Genomic DNA, 24,535 nt, shown 5'->3' with positions numbered 1-24,535 from the left:
AGTTACAAGTACAGAGGGATGAATTACAAGGTCATACTCTGCTACAAAAGAGGACTGATTTGTGGGTTCATCAAAACAAAACTGAGAAAATCAAACTCAGAAAACCACTTGAGGGGATTTTGGGAATGGTGTTCCTGGTCCAACACCCTAGTAAGACGATTTGATTTGCCGTACATCTTAATTTAAGCAAAAGCCTTGTGAGTGTTGTCTTGGCCCAAAGCTGATAGATTTAAAGGACGATCGTCTTCTAATTCGAGATTCAATAAGCAAAAAAAGGCAAGAAGAAAAAAGTATCAATTCATGATTTTATTTGTTGAATAAGTAATGCTGGCATTGCCACAGAAGTATGTGAGACTGGATCAGATGCGGAGTAGTGTGAGAAACTGTGACATCACAGTTCTTTAATTCAAATACAATTTATTATTATTTTTTTAGAATATGCAGTGACTAGTTATTGTGTGCATATGCCTGATCCTGTTCTGTTTACAGCAGGCTACAATGATCATTATTATATGACTGAAATTGTGCATTTATTGTTTACAAAATGCTAGTCATTTACTGAAATGCATGCGCATAGTCCATATTGCAACTGTACTGATTTTAAAAGGACTGAACTTCACATCTGACCAGGAACTTTGGGAGGCTCCATGATGTTCCTGTGCTCATGTCCTCAAGCAGTCAAACTGTACAGACACGGGATCTGAAAAGAACGTCTTGATACAGACTAATTAAACGTACATGAACCCCATTTCAGTGCAGTGCTGGTGGGGTTAGACTTTATCTTCTGATACCAAATACAATCTCTAATTGTCTGTACAAGCTTGACCCCAGAGAACGTTTGAGATCTTTTTTTTAGTGTGTTGTCAGTTTCTGATTGCTTGAGAACAGTTAACAAAGGAATGGCTCAATCTTTCAAAGAAGAGGGCAGTTAAAAAGCCAATAGTCTATAAGAAGATTGCATCCATTTAGTCATTGAAGATGGGCCTGTGGAAATGGGCTGAGTTTAAACTTGGGCTACATGAGTGGCATAGCTGAGCTCTCAATATGAGAAAGCTGTCACACTGAGCTTTTTTTTTCTCTATAATATTGTTCTTCGTAAAACATACTGTCATTTTGTCATATTGTCCTTTTTTAAATGATACTCTTCGTTTCATCCGCAGTAAGAGAATGGAGCGGATTGGACGAGTTGGGTTGGTAGGTCGCTGCATCCTTCCTCCTAATCCAAGATGCAGCAGATCAGTCCTTTGGTGTTGAATTAGTCCTTCTCTGGCACCAACTTCAACACCTTGCCAATAGCAATCGTTTTACCTGCAAAAAGAAAGCGCACCCATTCAGTTCATCAAGACTCCAAAAGCAACTGAAGAGAAACTCACTAAAGTTTGTATTATTGCCATAAAATATCAGTGCTCACAGTGCACAGACACAAAATGACCCACATTAAGAGATCTTACCCTCGTCCCTCAAAGTGAAGCGACCCATCTGCGGGAAGTCTTTGAACGTTTCTAAGCAGATCGTTCCTGCCGTTCTAAGACGAGCAATGCACACTTGGTCTTGTTTAACAAAGCGGGGACGTGTCTTGCTCTTCTCTCCCGTCTTCTTGTCCACCAGACAGATTAAGGCCTTTAAGTAAAAGAATTTAGTTACCATTTAATAAATACAGAGAAGCAGGTTGTGGATGCAACAAAGAGAAATCCACCAGTTCCTTACTGTTATCTGCACTTCCTCTATGCAGGTATGAATGTGTAGAACTGCATTGTAACCTGGACATATAATGGATTTGTGTTCAATAATGACAATCTGTAAAACAACAAAAGAAAGTCGATTAAGGACAAAGATTAGGGCAAAAATTTAGGACGCTGTTCATAGAGCAAGCAACTAAAATCGGCGTTCTACCTGGGCATCGAATGTGCGCCCTGAGTGGCACAGGTTCTCTGCATTGCATAAAATGAAACCTGGGAGGATCTCCTCTTCTTCAATGCCTTTGAGGCGTAGCTTCAGGTTCTCTCCAGGCCCAGCGTCATCTGTTTCCACATCATCAGAGAGTAGGCTCAGCACCTCCACAGTGTGCTAGAGAGAGAGAAAAAATAAATAAATCACTTCAGACATATAGACGCTCCTGATTTAAAACAGAACCTCTGTGTTTTAGTGCTTTCTATGATCTTACCCTATTTGGCATCATGATAAGCTGTTGCGCTTTGCTAATACTCCCTGATTCCAGTTTGCCAAGAACCACAGTGCCCATGTCCTGCAGAAAAAATTATAAATGTGATCGACAGCAAAATCTCTGTGATTATGGTGCCTAAAATTCTGATTATTCACTTTAATGTATGATGCAGTTCACACTTATAATCAAAATAAATTTTACTTAATTAATCCTAATAAAGAGTTAATAAGGTTTACATAACCAATCGTTTTATTTTCTGTCGTGAATTGTAGGTTTACTGTAGGTCAATTGACATCAGAACATCAGAAAAGTGTATTAATGTATAAATGCATATAATTCACAAAATACATTTCTTTAGAATAAATTATAAATTTATAGACAATCTCAACACCTATAACACAAGATCATGTCTAAATTTGTAGTGAAATGTGCCTTACCCTGTACTTATCAACAATGGGCAATCTGATTGGACCATCACTTGATCGGTTGAAGTTTGGCAAGCTGTCCAAATGTGGAATAAATGGTAACCCCCTAAAATGGAACGAATACAATTTTAAAGAGTGTAATTATTGCAGGAGTCTGCCCTAAATCTGTCTACACTGTTTCAAGGAGAACATTTTTCCATGCATTCTTATGAAATAGACAGGAGCAACATCACTAGGAATGGATCCCACATCACTGCTAAATAAATGGTGCCTCAATTGAGTGCTTCTGAATTACATATTGTTAAAATCTGTTTGCTTACTGTGTACCAATGCGTGTCAGAGTATAAAATCTTCACTTACGTGTACCAGGGACACATCTCAGAAGATTCCTTCAAGTTGGCTCCTGTCAGTCCAGAGCAGGGCATGAAGTGGATGTCTTTCTTTGGATTAAAGCCCACCTTCTTTAAAAATGGCACTAATTTCTCTTTACATTCCTCATATCTGTAGAGAAGAGGCATTTCAGTCAAATGTGTTCAAACTATGTTTGAAAAATTGAACTCTTATACTGACTTAGTGACAGGCATGCTTTTAATTTCACTGTTGCCATAACAACATGCTTCATTTACCTATCCAAGCTCCAGTTTACTGTGTGATCATCCATTTTGTTGATGAGCACTATCAGGTGTTTGACTCCAGCTGTTTTGGCCAGCATAGCATGCTCACGGGTTTGACCGCCCTTTTCAAAGCCCGTCTCAAACTCGCCCTTTCTGGCTGAAATGACCTGGGAAAATATATATATATATAAATAAATAAATAAATAAAAAGACTAAAGATGCTCTCTCTCAAAAAAATAAAAATAAATAAATAAACAAGGCAGAAAGAAAAACACATGCAAGATGCGAAAACCTTTATAGAGATTGTGAAGCTGACGGATAAATCAATAGTCTTCTCAAAGAAAACTGAGCAAAATTAGTATTCTTGACATTTCACCAAAAGAAGATAAAGACTGAACATATTGAGCAAACTAGCAGAGATTCACGCTTCTCACTACAACCTTGATATTTCACCTCCTACACAGCAACAGAAGCAGAGCAACAAACTGTCAGCAGTAAAATATCGAGGATATTAAGAAACTAACCAGTACTGCCAAGTCAGCTTGTGAGGCTCCACCGATCATGTTGGGCACAAAGCTTTTATGGCCCGGGGCATCCAGGATGGTAAAGTGCTTTTTCTCAGTCTCAAAATATGCTCTTCCTACTTCTACTGTTTTCCCCTTGTCTCTCTCCTCCTGGTTTGTGTCTAAAGCCCAAGAGAGGTACCTATAAAAAATAAAAATAAAATATTAGTACAAAAATTGTAACTATGCAGCAACAAGATTTCTCTAGAGCAAATAGCATTTTTACCATGTCTCCCTGTTCTTTTCTTTTGCTTCCCTTTCATATTTCTCCAGGGTTCTTTTGTCCACCATGCCAGTCAAATACCTTAAAGATGAATATAAAATAAATACCTAAGCAGATGCTAATTACAGATGCAATTGCTAATTTAAACAGGTTTTAAACAGAATATCTAAAAAACTAATAACTCACATGATTTGCCCACCAATGGTTGACTTGCCAGCATCTAAAACATAAAAGGAACAGAAACAATTCAATCAAATAGTCGTTAAGGAGCGACAGAGCGATAATAATTCAGTTATTTTAGGAAATTATGAAGGTTCTGTACACACATACCCACATGTCCGATGAACACCACATTAACATGCTCCTTCTTCGGGGCATCTGGGAGAGGAGGCGGCAGTTTAGGGGCAGGCATTTCCTCATCCTCCTCCATCATCTCATCTTGAGCTTCTTCCCTGAGAGGCCCACTTTCCTGCATAGTCCCACCTCCTGCCTCCACATCATCAGATTCACCCTTCTCCTCCCACGATTCTGCTGTGCCAGTATCTGTTTCTCCATTTTCTACAGCAGCTAAAGTAGCACAATGACATCGAAATGCTTTCATTTGTAACTTTTCTTTACAAAGTTTTGTTCATGTTATACATCATAGCACAGCTTTTGCAGGTTATTCAGCTGCTCTGCCATGTTAACATCCTTGTGTATACCAAACATTTCATGAATAAATAGTTTCTGCCTGAAATGTCTCCTAGCCATTTCAAATCAAAACAACACTAGGGTTTAAAAAAAAAAAAAAAAAAAGGTGAAAAAAAGTCACACAGAGGTAACTAAAATAATTTGAAAAAAGAATTGGAAAAAGCCAAAATTGCATTAGAAAAAAGTGCCATGATGACAGACGGACATTCAGCACGTTTGCTGTTTGAGGCGAGAGCTGATTACAAAGCCTTATCTCCGTCTGCAGCGAACCAGAATAATTGACAGATAAATGACCCTTGAACTGAGAAACACACCTCCCACTACATTTCAACCTGTAGAGCAGGTCCGTGTGAATGTGAGTGTTGGGTAATCAATGCTCTCGCAAGAGCTACTTAATTGATTACATAAATTGGTTACTGGATCCAGACTGTTATAATTAATAAATTACACATTTACTAAAGTTTTGCCCAAGGTTTTCTCCATAATTTAGACATAAATTCCCTCCCACTCTTTTCTGCCACATGACAGCTATGTGAACATATCTTGCTCAACATCATGCTCAATATCCAGAAAACGGTGCAACAAAAACTGAGGAAAAAAAAAAAATCTACCTACTTCTGCATACATGAACTCGAATGTCCATGACTAGCTAGTATTACTGCAAATATTTATTTATCATTCGATGGATTTTAATTCTCTAATATTAACTCTTATTAAATGTTATGGTTAATGATTCTGGTTATGGATATGACATTGCTTCAGTCCCCAGCTATAGGTTCAGAAGTTGAGATGAGAGAAGGCATGAAACATAAGCATGTACAGACTGTTATATGAACCAAGCTGTCCAATCTCCAGCTGGCCTCTATATAGCTGATGACAGTTCTACAACACCATAATTGGTAGAAGAATAAGTACTTTTACTTGTACTTGGTGATCTGAGGGGGAAAAAAATTCTGTTCACATTAAAACTCATGGTATATTTACCGGTGATGCATACTCACTTACCTACTGGTTCTGAAATCTCCATGTTTGCAACTGCGTCTGGACCTGAAGAGAGAGAACACTACACATTTTAATCTGTAGGGCACATCTGTGTCATAATCTGTGTGTGTCTTCATGATGCATGCTGTTTAACACAGATGACGAATAACCTTCACATGGGATGTGTCGATATAGTCAATGAAATTTTAAATACACCTGCCTGCAATGCCCTTTGAATGAAAAAGATGCTACAGACCATGAAATATTACTTAAACATAATTATGTATCATAGAATAAGGTACAAATAATAATATTAGTACTTATATTACAATAATGAAATAAACCACTGCGCATATATGGGTGTACACATTATCACATTTCGAATCTAGCGTTCCTGCTTTATCGCGATTTTCAATTTGCCACAAATCTTTTGGTTCGTGATATCAGTTCATCACAAGACATGAGTAGCATTACACGAAACCGTAAGTTTTGGTTGTTGTTTACTATAGCCCTATTCGGACGGGACTAGTTTTCCAAACGACGTTTGAGTTAGAATTTTTTTCTGTCATTTCATGTATGGATTCGGACGGGACTAACATCTCCGTGTTTATTGCGGAGGTAGGAATGTCTGTGTTTTACATGTGGGCGTTGCACAAGACCTCTACATCCATTATTGGTGCGCAGAAAACAGAAATTTGAATACCGGCACGTTAGGGTTAGTACGGTAATTCACGTTGACCAAAACACACAAGTAAACGCGTTTTGGGGGAAAAAAAACATTTTCGCCAATCACAGACATTCGCATTCGGACGGGATTAGATTTCTCAGAGGACCGCCGAGTTTGCTGAAAAACAGTAGGTAATTTGCTCTGGAATTTTTACAGAGGTCGTGTGAGAAAAAGACAGACGTGGCAGATTCGGACGGGATTAAAATCACAAAGTACCTCTGTGAAACAGAAATCTCTCTAACGACCCCCTGTAAAACTAGTCCCGTCCGAATAGGGCTTATGACGTCACAAAAGGCGGAGTTAAATACGTACGTCACCAGAGTTTAGCCTGTAGTGCAGTGACGTATCTTTAACTCAGCCCCTTTTTGATGTCATAGGACATTTCAACAAAGAAACAAGCAGAGAAACTATGCATGGGGTGGCGTCTGTTAATCGCGGAAATTCGGTCGGTTTTGGCGTGTACAGTCAACTCCCGATAATTCACGGTTTAATTTGTGGGAATCCGCAGCGCGACCGAATGTTTAGGAACGTTAGGAATTACATTTGAAACTGTTTTCACTAATAAATGTCATACATTATTTAAAAACACTATTGTATTATACAGCAGTGATAAAATAAGCATTTATGTTTCTTACTTTCACTTTTCTTTTATTTATTTTTTTACATATGCATCAAAAAGGAACCAATTTATTTATTAATTAACTAAGGTACCATAAGGACTGCGTCCAAAGAACGCATTAGAACGTAACCCCCGCTAGTTCCGGGGGAACACTGTAACTACTGCGATAAACGGGGGACGACTGTATTTGGTTTTGTGAAGATGTGGACTGTTACTGGATCAGATGTGTGTGTTGTTGGGACACTACAATACACTGGTCAGCTTCGCATTTCATAACATTACTAAAGCAAGAAACCCAATTAACCCAATTAATCCAGCACTGCCCGTATACATCTCTAGCAGAATCATCGAAATTAACCTCATAAAATGACCGAGTTTTCTGTGCATTAGTTTTCCTGCGGATTTGAGATGAAGGCAAATTGTTTGTTTTTCTTCTCCTGTCAGCCACTGTGGAATAAAAACCCTGCTACATGAATATATTTGAGCTTGTGCAGTTTGCTACAGACTCTCTAACGAAAAGACGTGAAAATGCTGACGCAATCGTACACCTGCTAGACCCCCAGGTGGTCGCCAGCTCGCAATCTGATTGATCAAAGGAACAGCCTTGAAGCCACGTGTACATTACGCGACAGAAACACGCACTGTCTAATTCTGAAGATCTGCCGGGAGATATCTTTGTCCCCGGTAACACGTGATGTAATAGTTGCAATCTGATTGGATAGGAACTCTAATATAAACTTACACTAATTCAGAGAGATAATAAACGCGATAGAAATAAAAAGGAACATACAACTGGGAATAATAATACATATTCATGTAATAATAATAAAAACAACAACATTACACCGTAAGTCAGTGATTCTGAGAATAGTAAAACAGAGAAGGCCTTGTTGGCTCTAAACGTCCAACACTGCTATAATGAGTGTGCGGTGAGGCCCTCAGTAAACAGGAATTACTCAGGATAGAGATTTGGGAAGAGGAATTCATTTGACAGAAAGCCAAAAATCCTTGCTGGCACCCCAGAGCGGTGTGTGTGTTCTTTTAATGGACTCAATCTGGCATATGGGACATAATAGACAGTGTTACTTTCCGATCATGTTTGATTTTATTTGAGCAGAAAGGCAAGTGTAAGAATCTCATATCTGGGATTATTCTAAAATGTCTGAACTCAAGACTAACATTCAATCCCAGTCGTGTATAGATTTCCTCTGGTGTGCACAGAGCTGACGTCGTCTCCCCAAACACACCACCAGCCTGTAGGGGCCATTTTCTCTTCCAGCATTACCTAAACATAAAACGTTTACAAGCTACGATTTTTCTTACACACGGAAATGAGTGTTCCCGGGGCGGCTAGGAGAAGATGCGCACTGACTTTGGCAATTAATTTCCGCCTCGTGAAAGTTCCCCGTTCGCAGAAACCCCTTTGACAGCTGTTCAGCGTGGCAGCTAAGCTAAAGCTAACTAGCCCACGACAGCACCTCTTCTCCCCTAACGTCAGCCGGTGAACAGAGAACACGGAGAATCCGTGCGTGTCGGGTTTTTACCCTGAGAGCCGGCGCTGTTCGGAGACGCTCTTGGTGCAAAGGACGGTACAAACTCTGGAGCGTTGACGTTGAGGCCGGTGAAGGCAGACTGCAGCTCGGTGTCGGCCTGGGCCTCCACATCGTCCTCCTCCCAGCTCTCAGGCGCCGTGTCTCTCTGGTCCATCGCGAACTCGAACTTCAGCCGCACAGGAAGCTCGTCCCCAAAGCGCACCAACACCCCGACACCTCCAGATAACCGTGTGTGTGTGTGAGAGAGAAGCAGTGAGCGGATTTACGGCATGAGCCTGCTGCTTCGAATCCGCTTTCACAGCGCGTACACACTCACAACCTACGACTGCTTCCTGTACGAGAGCTTCACACTGCACGGTGTGTGAAGACAGGAGGTGTAGAGCAGCACCACAGAGCAAAACCACCAAAATAATAGCTCTCACAACCATCGACAAAACAAATTTCTTGAGCGACTGAGAGATATAAACAATTTTATTTTACTAGTAAAGATGAAAATCTGTACCATGTAAGCTGATGAAATGTTCAAGACAAATGCTGGGGCAACCCATAGCCCAAATTCAGCTCTAAAAATTTTATTGAATGCTTTGTTAAGAGATTTTTATACACCACAGCACTGCAAAAATGCCAAAATTCACTAGCATTCTCATGGCCCAAAATCCTCCCAAAACATCAGTATCAGAGCTGTCATACCCTGATTTCTCGACCCTTCAATTCTGCATCACCATTATCATTACAAAGCTGCCTTTCCAGAATAGAAAGGTAAAACCCTAAAGATGTCACAAAGCTAATATATCCTAACAATGTGTTAGAAAAAAAAAATCACAAAAATTGTTCAATTAGTAAGTCTGGGGTTCAAGCCCCAGTATCGCCAAGCTGCCACTCTTGGGCCCTTGAGCAAGGCTCTTAACCCTCTATGCTCCGGGGGTCCCTTACGAGGGAAATATCAAGGTCCGTGACGTTGGGCCGCCTTCCCGTGGGCTCACCACCTGCAGGAGGGACCGTAAGGGACGGTGCTGTGAGGATTGGGCAGCAGTCGAAGGCAGGGGCCTGCTTAGACTGCTGCCCCTGCGACCCGAATTACGGATAAGCGGGAGAAAATGAATGAATGAATGAATGAATGAATGTTCAATTAGTAAAGAACTCATTAACACTGTTTTCTGTACTGATCACAGGCAGTGAGAGACGGAAGTTAAATGTGGTACAGGTTTATTCTGTGAATGGAGAAGCAGGAAGAGCTGATTGTCAGGCAATGAACCAACAATTTATAAAAAAAACAACAACATTTAATTAGAGATCAAATAAATATGTAAACAAATAAATAAACAAACAGCTGTATTTAGATCCAAACACATTTTGTATCTACTAACTAAACATGTGTTTTGTTTGGAGAAGTTCTTGCATTACTCTTTTGCATCTGCCACTCCTCCAGCAGTAATGGCAAAGGTAGCTTCATTTTCTGGCATGTCAGGGCTTTAAAGCAGAAGATAATCCTTTGAACTTTCTTTTTTATCTTCGGTTTGCATCAACATCAATAATAATTTATTATTCGTTATTACTTTATCGATTGACTTTATAAGACATTAATTCAGCCAGCTCTTCCCAAAAATAAATTACCTATCAAATATTTTGGCAATTCTCATCTCACCACGTCCTTTCCTCAGACTAATGCGTGTGGTGGAGGCATGTGCTAGTATGTGACCTCCAATGGGCTTTTTGGGATCTGCTTGAAATCTTTAACAGAGTGGAAACAAATCAGCTGCTGCATTTACACTCAACATCTCCAATTCAGTAGAGGCACATTATTATTATTTACATTCAGTACAGTACATTCTGGTCATGCTTTCACCAGTGGGACCTGCAGAACTACACGTCACTACAACAATCTGTACGTTGAGGTTTCAATGAATCGTTAATACTCACGTCATTCCGGCTCCAGGGTCTGCAGTCATCTGATTAGTGACAAACACTGCAACATTGTACTCTGTCAAAATTCAAACAGAATTTTTTTTATCTGCAAGGCCAGCATTTTTATTTCCAGTCAAGTGATTTCTTTTTTCATGACTAGTACATAGATATATAATAAATATATCATAAAAAATTTGTAAGATATTAATCTGCACTATTTTTTTAATTGTATACCTCTGCTAAAAAGAAAGTTTTTAACTAAAAGAAAAATAGCAAAAGAATATCAACCCTTTCCCGTGGGCTCACCACCTGCAGGAGGGACCATAAGGGACCAGTGCGGAGAGGATTGGGCAGCAGTCGAAGGCGGGGGCCTTGACAGCCCGATCCCTGGACACGGAGAAGTGTCTGGGGAATCTGCTTAGACTGCTGCCCCCGCGACCCGAATTACGGATAAGCGGGAGAAGATGAAATATCAACACTATGGATATTTTATGAAGTAAAACTGACCTTCTGAGATCTTTTGAAGCCTGGAAAGCATCTGTGCCAACTTCTGCTGTCTTTCTGCAAGCTCTCCTCGACCTGAGAAGTCCACTCGAAACAAAGCCATGATGGAGTCTATGATCTTCAGAAAAACAGAGGTCCAGGATAAAAACTGTAGAGCACCATATAAACCAGACGAGTAATAATAATGCAATACTTGTACAGATATTTCTGTTTGTCTGTTTCGTTTTTCTTCCTGTTACTTGCCAGCAGCTTGAAGACACCTCCCTCCTCATGAAATTTGGCTGCAACAAAGTCTAACAGCTCCATCTGGTGTTCACCTAAAATAGACAGAATCAACAAAATGCATAAAGTTGAGATTTTCATTGGGGGTGACGAGAATGGTTAGGATAAGAAACGAGAGGGACAGCGCATGTAGGACGTTTTGGGGACAAAGTGAGAAAGGCTCAATTGAGATGGTTTGGTCATGTGCAGAAGAGGGACATGGAGAATGCTGAGAATTGAGCCTGTGGGGATTTTAATATTCATGTTTGTTGTCTACATAATAACTTTTTTGTTGATTTTAATAATTTACTGGACTCATTCAAATGCATTCAATCAGTTAAAGTGCCAACACATGTAATGGGACACACTCCGGACCTGGTGATCTTGCCTCTTGCACTTTGTTCAGCACCTAGGATCTACCTGGTAGATGTTAGGTGCTATATAAATAATGATTGATTGATTGATTGATTGGTTGGAGCTGCCAGGAAGGAAAAGAGGAAGGCCAAAAAGGAGGTTCATGGATGTGGTGAAGGAAGACCTGCAGGTAGTTGGTTTGAAAGAGGCAGAAAGGGAGCTTATGCCGAAAGAAGAAGAACAACAACATGCATAAATTATCTAGCAATAAAACTAACATAAAAGAGAAGATAACCTCAATAATAATCATGTCTTACTGGTGTAGGCACGAGCATACAGCACATTATCAAGGACTGCTTCATGATCCACATTAAACCTGTCTGCAATGTCCTTCAGCCTGTCTGGGCGACTAAGAACTTCAGGTTAAGATCATAAAGACTTTCAGACTACCAGTCAGGACAGAGAACAAAATAGCTGATTCTCTTTTTAAACAAATGTACACAGGCTTATGGCATTTTCTAATTGCAAAATATCAAGAGTTGATGATGAATGAAAGTTTCCTACTGGGAATAAAATCAAAATGTAGTCTACAGAAATAAAACAAAAAACCTGATTGATACTGAATGAAACTGTTAGGTGTCTAAACACTTCAACCCTTAATTCAATGGAATAAGTTGATTCAAGAAGGATACAAGGTGTTTTCTGCATCAATAAAGATGACCTTCCCTCCAGTATATCCATTCTCTCCAGGCAACTGGGCTGTAACTTTTGAGAAAGAGGAATTAACTGACATTAAATGTTTAGCTCATAAGTGTTTAAATAAAGCTCTTTAGCCTAATAGCAATGACAGTAAATATATAAAAAATAAATAAGGTTCTATCAACATGCCACTTTGAAGGATATTTTTTCCACCTACCACACAGTGTGTGAGAGAGTTGAGTCTTCCCCGTTCTAAACTCTGCATAAAGAAATAATGAGCAAATCAGATCAGAAGGTCTAAATGACAGGGGACAACAGAGCATAACTGCAGCTTACCTCCAAAAGCTTCAGTGATTGCCATACTCTCTATTCCCCCTCCAAGAAGTTTACTAAAGAAAATGTACAAAAATATCATAATGAACTGGACTGTAACCAAATACACAGAAGTAACTCTTGAGTTGTATCAGTATACAATAATATTTTTAGAAGAAACACTACAGGGATAACAATAAGCATAGTGATGCACTACATAGCATCACTATACACCATAGCAAATAAGCTGTTAGACAATAGATGACATGCTCATATTAAATGCACTTGATGTGTTGGTCAAATGTCAAATTATATGGTTCATGTAGCAACACTACATGACCAGTTAATACTGCAATGTATTCATATATTATGCCATACATCTTTTGTAGTTTGTGTCAGAGATTACACTCAACAGAACTGTATGAAAGAACTAAATGCTAGGTTGACACCTCAGAAATCATTAATTATTGAAATAGTGTGCTGGTTATAATAGTGAGCTACATAAAGGAGTGTTGGTATAAATCTAAATAAATGTAAATAATTCTTCAAGCAGGGGTTCCATATTTTGAACAAAATTGTTTAATTTTTGAGCTCTATTATTTCTTCTTCTTTCGGCTTCTCCCATTAGGGGTCGCCACAGCAGATCATCCGTCTCCATGCCCCCCTGTCCTCTACATCTGCCTCTTTCAACCCAACTACCTGCATGTCTTCCCTCACCACATCCATAAACATCCTCCTTGGTCTTCCTCTTTTCCTCCTTCCTGGTGACTTCATCCTCAGCATTCTCCTACTGATATACCCCATGTCCCTCCTCTGCACATGTCCAAACCATCTCAATCTCACCTCCCTCACCTTGTCTCCAAAACATCCTACATGCGCTGACCCTCTAATAAACTCATTTCGAATCCTGTGTGAGCTCTATTATTTAGTCTAAAATAAAGTTTCTGTAGTCCTTTTAGCCTGCAGCACAGGTGAATGGTGATGTGTGGCATGTGAATGGTGTTGCTTGAAAAAAGGAGAAAAGCTAATTTTATCCGTTTTAAAGTAGTCATGTAGAACTATATAATCTATAATGCATGTTGATCACTGCGATCTGGAGCAATGGGTCATTTCACAAGCATAGATCATTTTAATATTTTGTAGGGAATCTCAATAAAGGCCATCATTTTGACTGTAACGGTTCACAAACTGGCACCTCTAGTGTGGATGTTAGTAGAATTCATAGAACGTTAATATCACACATTTCTAAGTACTTGGTGCATTGTATATTTTTATACTCCTATAATAGTTTGCATAATTATGCCAGTGACATGCTGATAGACTATCCATAATTTAATCCTTACTCAAACTCCAAACTGCCTGTTGTGATGTGAAATACTTGTTTCCTTTTCATACTGTATTCTGAAGCAGTCTGAAATCCACTCATCTGCAGCAAACAAAAATAATCAAGAATAAACGTGAAAACATCCGAGGACCAGGCGATATTCTACACTTCCTCCCTTAACCTATAGAGCCCTAATAAACATCCTGCATGACTTGTGCAGAAGAAAACCTAAAGTGAACATTACCAACAACTTCCCAGCAGCCTCCTTGATTTTCTCCACTTTGGCTTCAGACAAACCCTTAACATTGCAGAGGGAACGACGTGTGGTCATCTGGATCCCTTTCACAGTACAAATTCCCACTGACTTTAGCTTTTTAATGTCGACCATGTTCTACGAAAAGCACACAGAGAACACGAGGTAATTAAGAACAAACTGTTAGTGTTAAATCATATTATGTAATGAAATATAATTTTACTCACAATGCCATATTTCTGTAGGAGTTCAATGTCTTGGAAGAAAGATTCCTGTTAACAGAAATATCAAAAACACTTTCTATGACATCCAAATGGAATAAAGTGACACTTCCTAGTGAATGTGATGAAATTTATTAATTCAGAAAGTGAGGGTGCTCTTTATAGTCAAAGCTTCTGTAGGGTATTTGCATGTAAATTGCCATTACCTCATCATCCTGATACCTTGCCTCATCTTCCACAACTTGATCCTCCAATGATTTCATACTGGAAAAAAAAGACCACAAAGTGCGTCTAATAAGACTTTATAATAAATAACAGCACGTTTTTTTTTTTGTGTTTTTTTTTTCATTAAATCCATTTATAGCTAAATAATACTGTGCATCGTTGCTAGCTGGCTTTTGGCTTCATGTAGTTTGTTAAGCGGCAATTATTTCTGATTCTATCACAATTGTAATGCAAAAAGAAAAGATCACATATTATAAAACAACGATTAATACACAAACCAACTTACCTGTAAAGAAAAAATGTTGTAAATGTAACTAAATGTAGGTGATGGCGAGAAGATCCGAATCCGAGACACATCAACTGCCAATCGCCTCAGAAGTACAAAACCCGCGAGCTCGCGCGCGTTCTCGCACGCACGCACGCGCGCAAACACAAACACGAGGCTCAGTTATTGTGCACGAATCCGCGTTACGAAGTGACTTAAAAACAAAATTTTAAACCTAAACCAGTTATATTGTGACATTCAAACAATACATTTTTAACATGCTGTAAAATAGTTTTTCTCTAGTTGCTAAAATGCTCAGATCTACTCATCTGGAATCTAATAACCATGTCACAGGAGATTTACATTCATTCATGAACATAATTCATCCTTCATATGTTATAATAGTGGTGTGTGCTGTGCTGTTTAACAGCAGTTTTTTTTTAATTATGTATTGTTTTACTCATCAAACTATTGTGCTGTGTGTGTTTTGGAACATGGTTATCCAGGTTAAAGGTGATTAGACAGAATAATTTGTCTAAAAAGGACAAGTAGGCCCAAATCACAATAACTTCCCCACTGTGGCAGTCAAGTGTTTATAAATATACTATTGGTGCAGCAGACTATATTCAGACTATGAATATGATTGTAAGATATTTAGGTATCTCTCCATGGGACATGCAGCTTTGTGCAGTCTTTTAGAAACACTACCACTTCATGCCCATCAGGGTTGGAAGATCTGCCTTACAATCTTCAGTGCCCCATCACCTAAAAGGTTTCTTGCTTGCTCTACACAAGTAAGGTGGCCCGTTAAGATGACCAGAAAACCATGATTATGGTTGTAATCTAAAGTTTTCTTTCAAGTATTCATTATGGTCATATAAGGCCAAACGTCAGACAGGCATCTGACTCGATGCTAGGGACATAATGTGCCAGAGTGAGTTTAAGACACATCAAAGCAATGAAACCTAATGAATGGATCTGGTGATTAATAACTCATCTCATTGCAAATATACTTTATTGATATTTTTTAAACCAGGCCCATGACTTGGCCATTTCCCACATGACATTAATGTGTAAGTCAGCAGGAGGCTGCAGTAACTCCTAGGAGTAATTTGAGACTATGATTTTCACAATCCAGTGTGAAGTTTGCTGTTTCATAATTAGTTACGCCAAATGATGAGCAACCCCTGACACAATGGACTGGTCAGATTTCCAGAGAGGATGTTCAACCAGTCCTGCCCTATTGAAACAGAGAGAAGGATATAAAATCCATAATGTAAGGGGCTGGAACATCAGTAGTGTGGATTACTTTAGAAGTGAAGGTGAGGGTGAAATATCTCCCACAAGCCAGAGACAGGAGATTTCTACATACTGGCAGGGGCCCTTTTGTGATCTCAAAATATTTTAATTATGTCAGCCATCCAGCATTTCCCTGGCCAATAGTGTTTAATAGAATGATTATAAGCCACAGCTCCTAGAATCTACTTAGTTTTAATGATCAGGTAGAAAAAAATACAGGAAGTGCAGCCACTTGTGTAGCACAATCAACCCTATTGAAGATAATGTTCAAGGAATAGAACAGAGAGCATTGACTGTTTTCTTTTGATGCAAGACCTCTTTCTGCATGCCCATAGACTACCCATAAATTTGCTGCTACCCTGATTTTGTTAGTCTCAACACCATAGTTTTTCTTTGGACATTTAATCTGCAGCAAAGTCTTGCACGCTAAGAACAGGCATGGCTCTCACTGTTTGAACCAGTCTGTAACCAGTTTGCTCCGGATTACAGACCACTATCCAATAGTTCTTCTGATTGACAGTGTGAAGGACTGTATCCCTTAGCAAGAGGCCAAAATGATTGCTTAGAAGAGAACCCAATGATTAAATATGATAAAGTCTGACTAATTTTTAACATCACTCTAGACCTTTGCTCTCAAATGTTCATAAATCTTTAATATTCCTCCCTTTGTAGATGTCAACAGACTCACCAACAGTTCTCACCACCTTAAAACCAACTATATTACTTTAAGAACAGTTGCTCTTCTGGTTTTCTTATATATTGCACAATTCAAGCAGATGTCACTTTAGTTACTGTACAATTACAGCTAATTTTATAATCTTATTAATCTCCTGCCAGCTGTGACCTAGCAATAAATCACAATAAGTCAGCATGTTCACACAATATAGAGCACAACAGGACGTTAACTGAATATATGTTTCATTCATTGTTTTGTACTAGCTGGAAGCATCCACCACACATTATGTTTCTTAATGTAAACCTTATCCAATTCATTCTTTCAGGTGTTGCCTTTTATTTATTTCTATTTGAAATGAGAAATCCATAGAAATCCACCAGAAATTCAAGGTAATTAAACATAGCTTGATAAATGTACATGCTTATCCAGTTCTGGTTTTGTGAATGTACTACTATGTGATGCTCAACGGCTGTTTATCATATGATAATGAATTATGATTATATAATGATTCATTTCTGAAGATGTGAAATATACAAAGATTTCCTGAAGAGCTTTCTGGAGGAGTACAGATAAAGGATTTCTGTGAAAGAGGTACAGATGATGTTCTGTCCACTGTTGAAAGAAGTATTACATTTTATGCAATATCCTATTGAGTAAAAAAAAATGTATTAATGCTTTTACATCATTTAATTCCTTTTTTACCAGCGCACTGTATTTATTTTATTGGAAGGCGATGACAAGTAAGTAGGAGATACACTGTCTAAAGCATATACAACAAGATCTTTTTTATCAATGTATAGTGCATTGTTTTTGTTGCTGCTTCCACTTCAAATTGTCCTGAATTAAAACTTGCATGTAAAGATGCATGGTAAAATTCTATGGTCTTTTCTAAATGAGCAAAGAATCAGACTGGGCTCTTTAATCTATTAAGAAAGCTCTGATAATTACCTATCGAATATCTCTTTGATTCTGACTGGTACAGTGGTCAAGTACGTTACTGGATTACTACATGCATTGTTTTCAGAAAGACACAAAAACAAAAAAACACACAAAAAAAACCAACAACAACAAAAAAAAAACTCTGGACAATATGACAGATTCGGTGAATGAAGCCAGCTCATGTCTCCTGCTCTTCTTTATTCAGATGACTAGGTGACTCCAGGTCCACTGTGAACTGCAGCTTGAGGATGGGCTAAAAGCCATTTCTTCAGACCTTTCCAGGAGCAACAGGTGCCATTCCAGGGATTACACCAGATATTCCAGCATTTGGCCCTAATAGGATCTGAGTGCAGAATATATAAAATTAGCATTTAGAAAAGGTACTTTAAAAAGCAGTACAGAACAACAAGCTATATCAAATCTCTAAGATTCGATACAATTTAATTTTCAAGCTACTTTTTTCCTGTTATCACATTTAATATGGATGTAATAGCTGACACAAAAGAACAACACTAACCACCACTAATCCAACTGATATAAAACAGTTATGACTGGAATGCAAACTGAACAAAACAAACAAACAAAAAAAACAGCCAACCATTACCAATTTGGGAATAAATCCCCCAGTTTATTGCTCCACCTTACCTGTCTCTGCTGTTGTAACTGCTGCTGTTCCAGCTGTAGTCTCTCTGTTTCAAACACGACCGGAAGAACCAGGATCATAAATGAAGTGGTGCCGATCCACAGTGCAGTGCGGGAAAAGCTAAAGGAAAATACGGCAGTGGGTTAGAAACATTAAAAGTAATAAATATGGGTAAAAACAAGACAAAGCCACGGGCAGTACCTGTAAACTTTTTTCGCAAGGGACAGCGAGCACTGTGCCGATACTTCTGCTGCCGAGCGCAGTGTGTCAGGAAACATCTCTGTTAATCCCCACAGCCTCTCCACCATGGTTTCATCCAGCTAGTGGAAATAACAAGCATAATATTAGTGAGATATCAGTCTATGAGTATCTTGTTTGCCCAGAATAAATATTTTCAGTTAGTCGACGGTTACTGTAAAAGTTAAGAAGACCAAAATTGGTCAAACAACAAATATGGTGCTTTTTACCTTTTGACTTATGCGTTTCTATTATGCATGCAAAATATTACCGTGGTATATAGCCAAATCAGTTTATTCAAATAAGTATTTATTGTGTGATTAGAACCAGCACACTTGAAGCAGTAATGAGCACAGCATATCTCGCTCTTAACTTCTGAAGGGGTTGATCTGTCAAGAGGAATAAATGTGTCAAAAGAACAGATGGTCAGGTGGTCATGAAGTAGCCATAAGTGAACTTACATGTTACCAAATTGTGATTGATGGACACCGCCACCATTAGTTTATTGAATTGGAAAAAACTTGGGATTTCAAAGATAATGGTGGTGGATTGAACTTTGTTACTACTGATATTGATACTCTTGATGTCCACACAACACGTGACCTGTTATAAAATGAATTACACTACAAAAATGTTTTGGATTACACACAAAACCCTACTTTATACAGAGTGCACTTCACTGAAAGGAGGCTGGACAGCACGTGAAACACGTACAGGTTTGGATAAATATATTTTCACTAACAACTGAAACATTTGTTAGCTTTGCTCTCTGTTCAGTTCAACATACATGCAGGTAACTTCACTCACATCATCGTCGTCGTCTCCCTCGATGTCGTCTTCAGGTGGCCGTGTTTCCACAGGCCCAGCGTCTGGAGACAGAACCGACACCGCATCCATCAGCCTCACACTCTGATCTACTCTCACACAGCCGAGTGATAATTCACCTAACTACTGGACCGTCTGGGGAACTACTAACCGCTCTTTCTATTCTGACAACGCTGTTAGCTTATACGAGAGCAGGAGATAAAACGAGCAGATGAATTGCACACAGTCGGAGGTCAAGTCGGTTACATGTGCACCGAATGAAGGAGCTGTTCTGTTCCTGCGGTAGTGCGCGCGAGCTGAAAGGAAACTGGCGCCATCTGCTGCACAGGAGGACTTTCTACACACCATCGCCGCAGTTAGGCTGCTGTTTAGTTTTGAGAAAAGGAACACTTTCACAGGAAAACAATTATTAGGAGAAGTTAAAATAACAGTCGGGGTTTCCATCTAAAAAAAAAAAAAAAAAAAAAACCTAAATTACACAAATCTAACGAAAAAAAAAAAAAAAAAGAATATTTTCTATGAAAGGAGCCAAAGGAACCAAGATATTTACTAACACATTTACATTTATTTTACACCGTCTACTTAAATATATGTAATAATAAAAAAGCAGAGGATGGATAAATCTTACATGGCAAAACAAGAACTAGAAAAGTAATAAGAATAACAATAAGAATAATTAGCAGTATCGGAAACTATGAACATTGTTGATGTTCCTGAAAATGGCAAATGTACAAATACATTATATTATATTATATTATATTATATTATATTATATTATATTATATTATATTATATTATATTATCTGTCTGTCTATCTGTCTGTCTGTCTGTCTGTCTGTCTATACTCCTTGCTACTGTCATGTTGTTTACGAGCCTCGGGACTGTGTAGGCGGCGTGGCCCCGCCCACATTCTTGGAGCCTTACGTCACCGCGTGTTTTTTTTAATGAATGAAAGAATCCCACGGCCAGCGCGTGAGTAATTCCGGGAAAAGGCGGCCTGTGACCGTGCTGTGTAAAGTTGTTGAATTTGTTCGTGTAAGCCTTAATGGTGAAAAACATCGACCATATCTGTATTTTTTATTGAACTAGGTCGGAAGGGTACAAGTTCAAGTCCACACCAGGCAAGTCTTTTTTTTCCCCCTTCTTCCGTTTGTTTACAGTAGTGCTAACCTGCGGAGTAATCCGCCCAGTTCTGCTATGTAGCTAACTCGCTAGCTCATGCTCCGGGGTTTGGGGGATTAGCTGTGTTCAGGTGTTAGTCATCATTAAATAAACTGATCACTGTGGCAGTAGTTTCTTTTGGTTAGAGCGATTATTACTGTATCGTGATTATTTTTCTTTAGAGGAATGAAGTAGGGTTGAGGTGTTTATGGTAAACACAAGGTGACAACACTAGCTGAGTTGCTAGCTCTCACCGAGGAGTTGATTCTAGAGATACATGTTTCCTTCATATTGGTGGAAAAATATCTAGCTGGGTTTAAATAATTAGGTTTATTCACCTCTGATCCTCACGTACATAATCTGACAGTTCGGTAGTTATTATTTTTATGCTTAAAAAAAAAACATTTCTGATCAAAATTTCCATGAGTAAAAATACCATAAATACTGTAAAAATAAATAAATAATAAAATGTGGAAACACGTGGATTTAATAAACATGGTTGTGGGGATTACTTCAAAATGTTAAATGGCTGTCGTTTACTTTAGATCTTTGACGTCAGCATTTTTACTGCTTGTATAATCAGGCACTTTTTGTTTATTTCATAATCAGCCGTCAATTACACTGTTGTTGTGGATATACATGTATGTATTGTCACACACTGTTACACTCGGGCCTATTAGATATACAGAAAACTGGCGACATGGTGCTGAGAAATGATCAATTTGTCGAGAAAAATATATTTAATCGAGACTCTGATCTTGTCAGTGAAGGCCATAGGGACAGGACTTGTGCTGAATCATGGCTGAACAGCAGTAAAGGCTCAGAGCGCGGCCCACACACACACACACACACACACACACACACACACACACACACACACACAGAGTTCTCCTTTCAGCAGTGTGTTGGCCAACAGATCAGTGTTTAATCTGTACTCTAACTGAATTTCACATGCTGTCAGGAAGCATGCTTCTGCTTTAGGATATCTCACACACTGCATAAGTGATCCTGCATAAGTGTGTGGATATTAAAGTACACACTGCTGGTGGTGTGCAGGTTGAGTTAGTATTTTGTGTACTCAGATGTGTATACTCAGATTCTTGTGGTGAATTGTTCTCAAATACTCTGTGTGTGTAAGAAATATTTTTTTCTTTGTAAATGTTAGATCTGTGTATATATATATAAAATATATAATGTGTGTGTGTTTCTTAAATAACACAAAAGTGAAAATGAACAAAGTGCTAAAAAGTATAACAGCACTGAATAATAAAAAAAAAAAAAAAAGCTCAAGTCTGCATCTGCTGTGTTCCTGTTTTCTGTTGCTGTAATATTAGGTGCTACACCCAGAATAAACTGTCATAATAAACTAGAATCAAGTTCATTGGTGAATAAATAAAGGAGATTTATATTATACTATTAATACAGAGCTGACTGTGAAGGAACATTACTTCTTTGTAGGCCATTTGTAATTAAGTTTTTATGTTTACATGGGCAGATCATCATGAAGTGATATTTTCTGTGTACAGGAATCATTACGAAAGCCAAAACAAAAGCGACCATGACATCGGACAGCAGAGCCAGCAAAGCCTTACAGGTAAATGTGATCTCTCTTAGTACTAATTACTTTTTTTTTTGTATTTACAGAAAATGCTATTATGTGAAGGTTATTTAAAAGATGTGTGTCTTTACTTTACTTTAAATTTATTGACCGCTGTTTATTCGGGAGCGCTGATGGCATTTGCTCGCTTTTTGTAGGTAAAGAGAGAGTGTGGAGAGAACGTCCCTGTGCTGTCAGACAGTGAGCTCATGTCTCTGTCCGTACGGGAGCTGAACTTGCACCTGCGCGGTTTGTCCAGAGAAGAGATCCAGAAACTGAAGCAAAGGCGGCGCACGCTAAAGAATCGTGGCTACGCAGCCAGCTGCAGGGTGAAGCGTGTGTCTCAGCGCGAGGCCTTGGAGCAGCAGAAAAAGGAGCTGCAACGTGAGGTAGAGCGACTCGGAGCAGAGAACGCAGGCATGCGCAGGGAGCTGGAGGGGCTCGGGGCTCGACTCGCAGCACTGCAGCGCTTCGCCCGCAGCCTCGAATCTGCAGGAGGGAGCATTCTAGCTACAGCGCCTCGCCTTAACACCGCATCAGTCATCACCATAGTGAAGAGCCCACAGCAAAGCCATGGCCCCAGAGAGCAAGAGGCGTCCTAGGGATGAGTCATAAAAGCAATTGGGCAAACGCATACACACACTCGCAAACACGTAGAAGTACAAGGTACACAACAACTGGACCATCGATGCCGAAATAAATGACTGCGAAACATTTAGTAATGTTGCACAACAAACAGTTGTGTAGGTGAAGTCGTTGATGTCAGTGATTCAAGATTGCTTTTTTTTTTTGTTTTGTTTTTTTATTCTTTGCCACACTATTATCCCAACGTTGCATATTATATTTTGCCATTTGGTTAATTGGAGCATCTCGATAATGAGAATGCAAGGGCAAGTCTGCATTGTTTGTACATGATTTTGGGAACAGATTACTTTGTGTTCTGAATTGGAGAATTTGACTGCATTGACCTGTTTTATGTTTGGTCTAATACCTTTGCTTCAACCAGAGTAACTAACATATAAATAAGGTAATGTTTGTAAGTTTACATGTAATGTATTTCAAAAATATTTATATGGCCATTTTCTTTTTGTTGTCACATGGAAAAACAAAAAACTGTAAAGAATGTCTTTACTGGATTAACTATTAAGCTTGGCTTAATCTCACTGACTACCAACTCATTCTCAGTTGGCAAGAATTGCTGGAATATATTCAGTTATGATTTATGAAACAAATAATCATAATTATTCAGTTATAATTCAATCGAATGCCACACCACGTCAATGCAAGCTTCTTAGTACATTCCCATATATGTTTTCAAAACTTAATGTGCAACATGGAGATTATTATTATTTTTTTTTTTTCCTATCTGTATTTAAGATGAAGACCTAAAAGCTAGAGTGCTGTGATTTTACGTCCAAATACTGTTTCTGTACAAACTAGTTTGGGAATATTTTCCATGTCCAATTATTGTAATGGTGTGATTTGTATTTAGGATAGGTAAATTTTAAGGAACAGTTCAGCTTTGCCAGTGTGTTTCTACTCCTGCTCTTGCGAGAACATTTTAGCGTCTCCCATTTCTCAACACTCATTTTGAGATGCGTAACCGGGAAACGCTAAAATGATCACAGCAAAGCAGGAAATGTTACTGGAATATGTTTCAGTATGTGTGACGACTGTATTTGTGCTAATACGTTATAGTAGCTTGTTTGCTGTGGTATTTTTGTACAAAAAAAGTAGATTATTTATAATGACAAAATACCTTTTGAAAGTTTAGGAAGTGTCACATGATGGTATAAAGTATGAAAGACTACAGAAGAGTAAACGTGGAATAAAAAGCGATAAAAGGAAAAGAAACCAGAGTAAGCGGCTGAGACGGGAACAAAAGGTGATCTGAAAGTGCTAGCGGGAAAGAGGGACACAAGTTGTGGCTACAAGCGATCATATTAACTCATAGTTGACAAGAGGCTTGCCAACTATTAGCTTTACTAACTCCAGCATTGAGGAGTATACAGTATGTGTTCATATTTATAGGTTCAAACATTTTTATTGGAATGAAACCTGTTAATGCTATTTCAATTTTAATATTGAAACACTTGATTTCAGTAACAACTTGTTCTGATGTTATGGTTCCAAACATGCTGGATGTTTTGTGAAGTAGCAAAATACAAGTCTGTTATTTGTATTTATTACATATATTTTTCTATGGTAAAATATTGTCTATTTTATGCCATTAATTGAAATAAATGTATATATTGTACATAAATTTGTTTGCTCAT

At 38.6% G+C, this 24,535-nt stretch overlaps 4 protein-coding genes across 6 annotated transcripts; 1 reads left to right on the top strand and 3 right to left on the bottom strand.

Annotated features, from left to right (window-relative positions):
* Positions 1-291: 291 nt before the first annotated feature.
* On the bottom strand, positions 292-9,156 carry gspt1 (G1 to S phase transition 1). 2 transcript variants are annotated; one of them, XM_083557352.1, is made up of 14 exons: positions 6,665-9,156; positions 5,685-6,163; positions 4,320-4,556; positions 4,176-4,209; positions 3,993-4,070; positions 3,728-3,908; positions 3,216-3,370; positions 2,950-3,090; positions 2,602-2,695; positions 2,165-2,245; positions 1,894-2,067; positions 1,708-1,797; positions 1,452-1,620; positions 292-1,308 (listed from the first exon to the last, which is right to left on the bottom strand). In XM_083557352.1, the coding sequence occupies exons 2-14, from the start codon at positions 5,704-5,706 to the stop codon at positions 1,256-1,258; spliced, it is 1,509 nt and encodes a 502-aa protein (XP_083413478.1). In that variant the 5' UTR covers positions 5,707-6,163; positions 6,665-9,156; the 3' UTR covers positions 292-1,255. The 2 variants fall into 2 exon arrangements, with proteins under 2 accessions (XP_083413478.1, XP_083413477.1); XM_083557351.1 differs by having other exon boundaries at positions 5,685-5,726; positions 8,551-9,155.
* Positions 9,157-9,748: 592 nt separating this feature from the next.
* dmc1 (DNA meiotic recombinase 1) lies at positions 9,749-15,027 on the bottom strand. Of its 2 annotated transcripts, XM_083557353.1 has the most exons (14): positions 14,904-15,027; positions 14,599-14,656; positions 14,399-14,443; positions 14,163-14,309; positions 13,938-14,020; positions 12,619-12,671; positions 12,500-12,541; positions 12,276-12,348; positions 11,901-11,992; positions 11,212-11,285; positions 10,972-11,086; positions 10,480-10,540; positions 10,174-10,290; positions 9,749-10,029 (listed from the first exon to the last, which is right to left on the bottom strand). In XM_083557353.1, the coding sequence occupies exons 1-14, from the start codon at positions 14,972-14,974 to the stop codon at positions 9,960-9,962; spliced, it is 1,101 nt and encodes a 366-aa protein (XP_083413479.1). In that variant the 5' UTR covers positions 14,975-15,027; the 3' UTR covers positions 9,749-9,959. The 2 variants fall into 2 exon arrangements, with proteins under 2 accessions (XP_083413479.1, XP_083413480.1); XM_083557354.1 differs by lacking the exon at positions 10,174-10,290.
* Positions 15,028-17,173: 2,146 nt separating this feature from the next.
* Positions 17,174-19,617, bottom strand: tomm22 (translocase of outer mitochondrial membrane 22 homolog (yeast)). The gene is made up of 4 exons (XM_083557727.1): positions 19,484-19,617; positions 18,641-18,759; positions 18,442-18,559; positions 17,174-18,139 (listed from the first exon to the last, which is right to left on the bottom strand). The coding sequence occupies exons 1-4, from the start codon at positions 19,571-19,573 to the stop codon at positions 18,065-18,067; spliced, it is 402 nt and encodes a 133-aa protein (XP_083413853.1). The 5' UTR covers positions 19,574-19,617; the 3' UTR covers positions 17,174-18,064.
* Positions 19,618-20,372: 755 nt separating this feature from the next.
* Positions 20,373-24,522, top strand: maff (v-maf avian musculoaponeurotic fibrosarcoma oncogene homolog F). The gene is made up of 3 exons (XM_083556341.1): positions 20,373-20,622; positions 22,189-22,256; positions 22,418-24,522. The coding sequence occupies exons 2-3, from the start codon at positions 22,221-22,223 to the stop codon at positions 22,859-22,861; spliced, it is 480 nt and encodes a 159-aa protein (XP_083412467.1). The 5' UTR covers positions 20,373-20,622; positions 22,189-22,220; the 3' UTR covers positions 22,862-24,522.
* The last annotated feature ends 13 nt before the right edge of the window (positions 24,523-24,535 follow it).

This window comes from Silurus aristotelis (assembly GCF_946808225.1).
Source record: "Silurus aristotelis genome assembly, chromosome: 12".
NCBI classification, from domain to species: Eukaryota; Metazoa; Chordata; class Actinopteri; order Siluriformes; family Siluridae; genus Silurus; species Silurus aristotelis.
Note: the sequence above shows the minus strand (reverse complement) of the source record. Positions and strands in the feature narration are given on the sequence as shown.

Coding starts and splice junctions, on each gene's coding strand:
- maff (XM_083556341.1), top strand. CDS start 22,221: ATGACATCGGACAGCAGAGCCAGCAAAGCCTTACAG. Junction 22,257..22,417: donor GAGCCAGCAAAGCCTTACAG/GTAAATGTGATC, acceptor CGCTTTTTGTAG/GTAAAGAGAGAGTGTGGAGA.
- dmc1 (XM_083557353.1), bottom strand. CDS start 14,974: ATGTGTCTCGGATTCGGATCTTCTCGCCATCACCTACATTTAGTTACA. Junction 11,993..12,275: donor ATTGATGCAGAAAACACCTT/GTATCCTTCTTG, acceptor TGAAGTTCTTAG/TCGCCCAGACAGGCTGAAGG. Junction 11,087..11,211: donor GAGGTGTCTTCAAGCTGCTG/GCAAGTAACAGG, acceptor GTTTTTCTGAAG/ATCATAGACTCCATCATGGC.
- gspt1 (XM_083557351.1), bottom strand. CDS start 8,713: ATGGACCAGAGAGACACGGCGCCTGAGAGCTGGGAGGAGGACGATGTG. Junction 2,246..2,601: donor CCATTGTTGATAAGTACAGG/GTAAGGCACATT, acceptor TTTTTTCTGCAG/GACATGGGCACTGTGGTTCT. Junction 2,068..2,164: donor TTATCATGATGCCAAATAGG/GTAAGATCATAG, acceptor CTCTCTCTCTAG/CACACTGTGGAGGTGCTGAG.
- tomm22 (XM_083557727.1), bottom strand. CDS start 19,573: ATGGATGCGGTGTCGGTTCTGTCTCCAGACGCTGGGCCTGTGGAAACA. Junction 18,760..19,483: donor AGGGAGACGACGACGATGAT/GTGAGTGAAGTT, acceptor TATTTCCACTAG/CTGGATGAAACCATGGTGGA. Junction 18,140..18,441: donor AGTTACAACAGCAGAGACAG/GTAAGGTGGAGC, acceptor TTCTGCACTCAG/ATCCTATTAGGGCCAAATGC.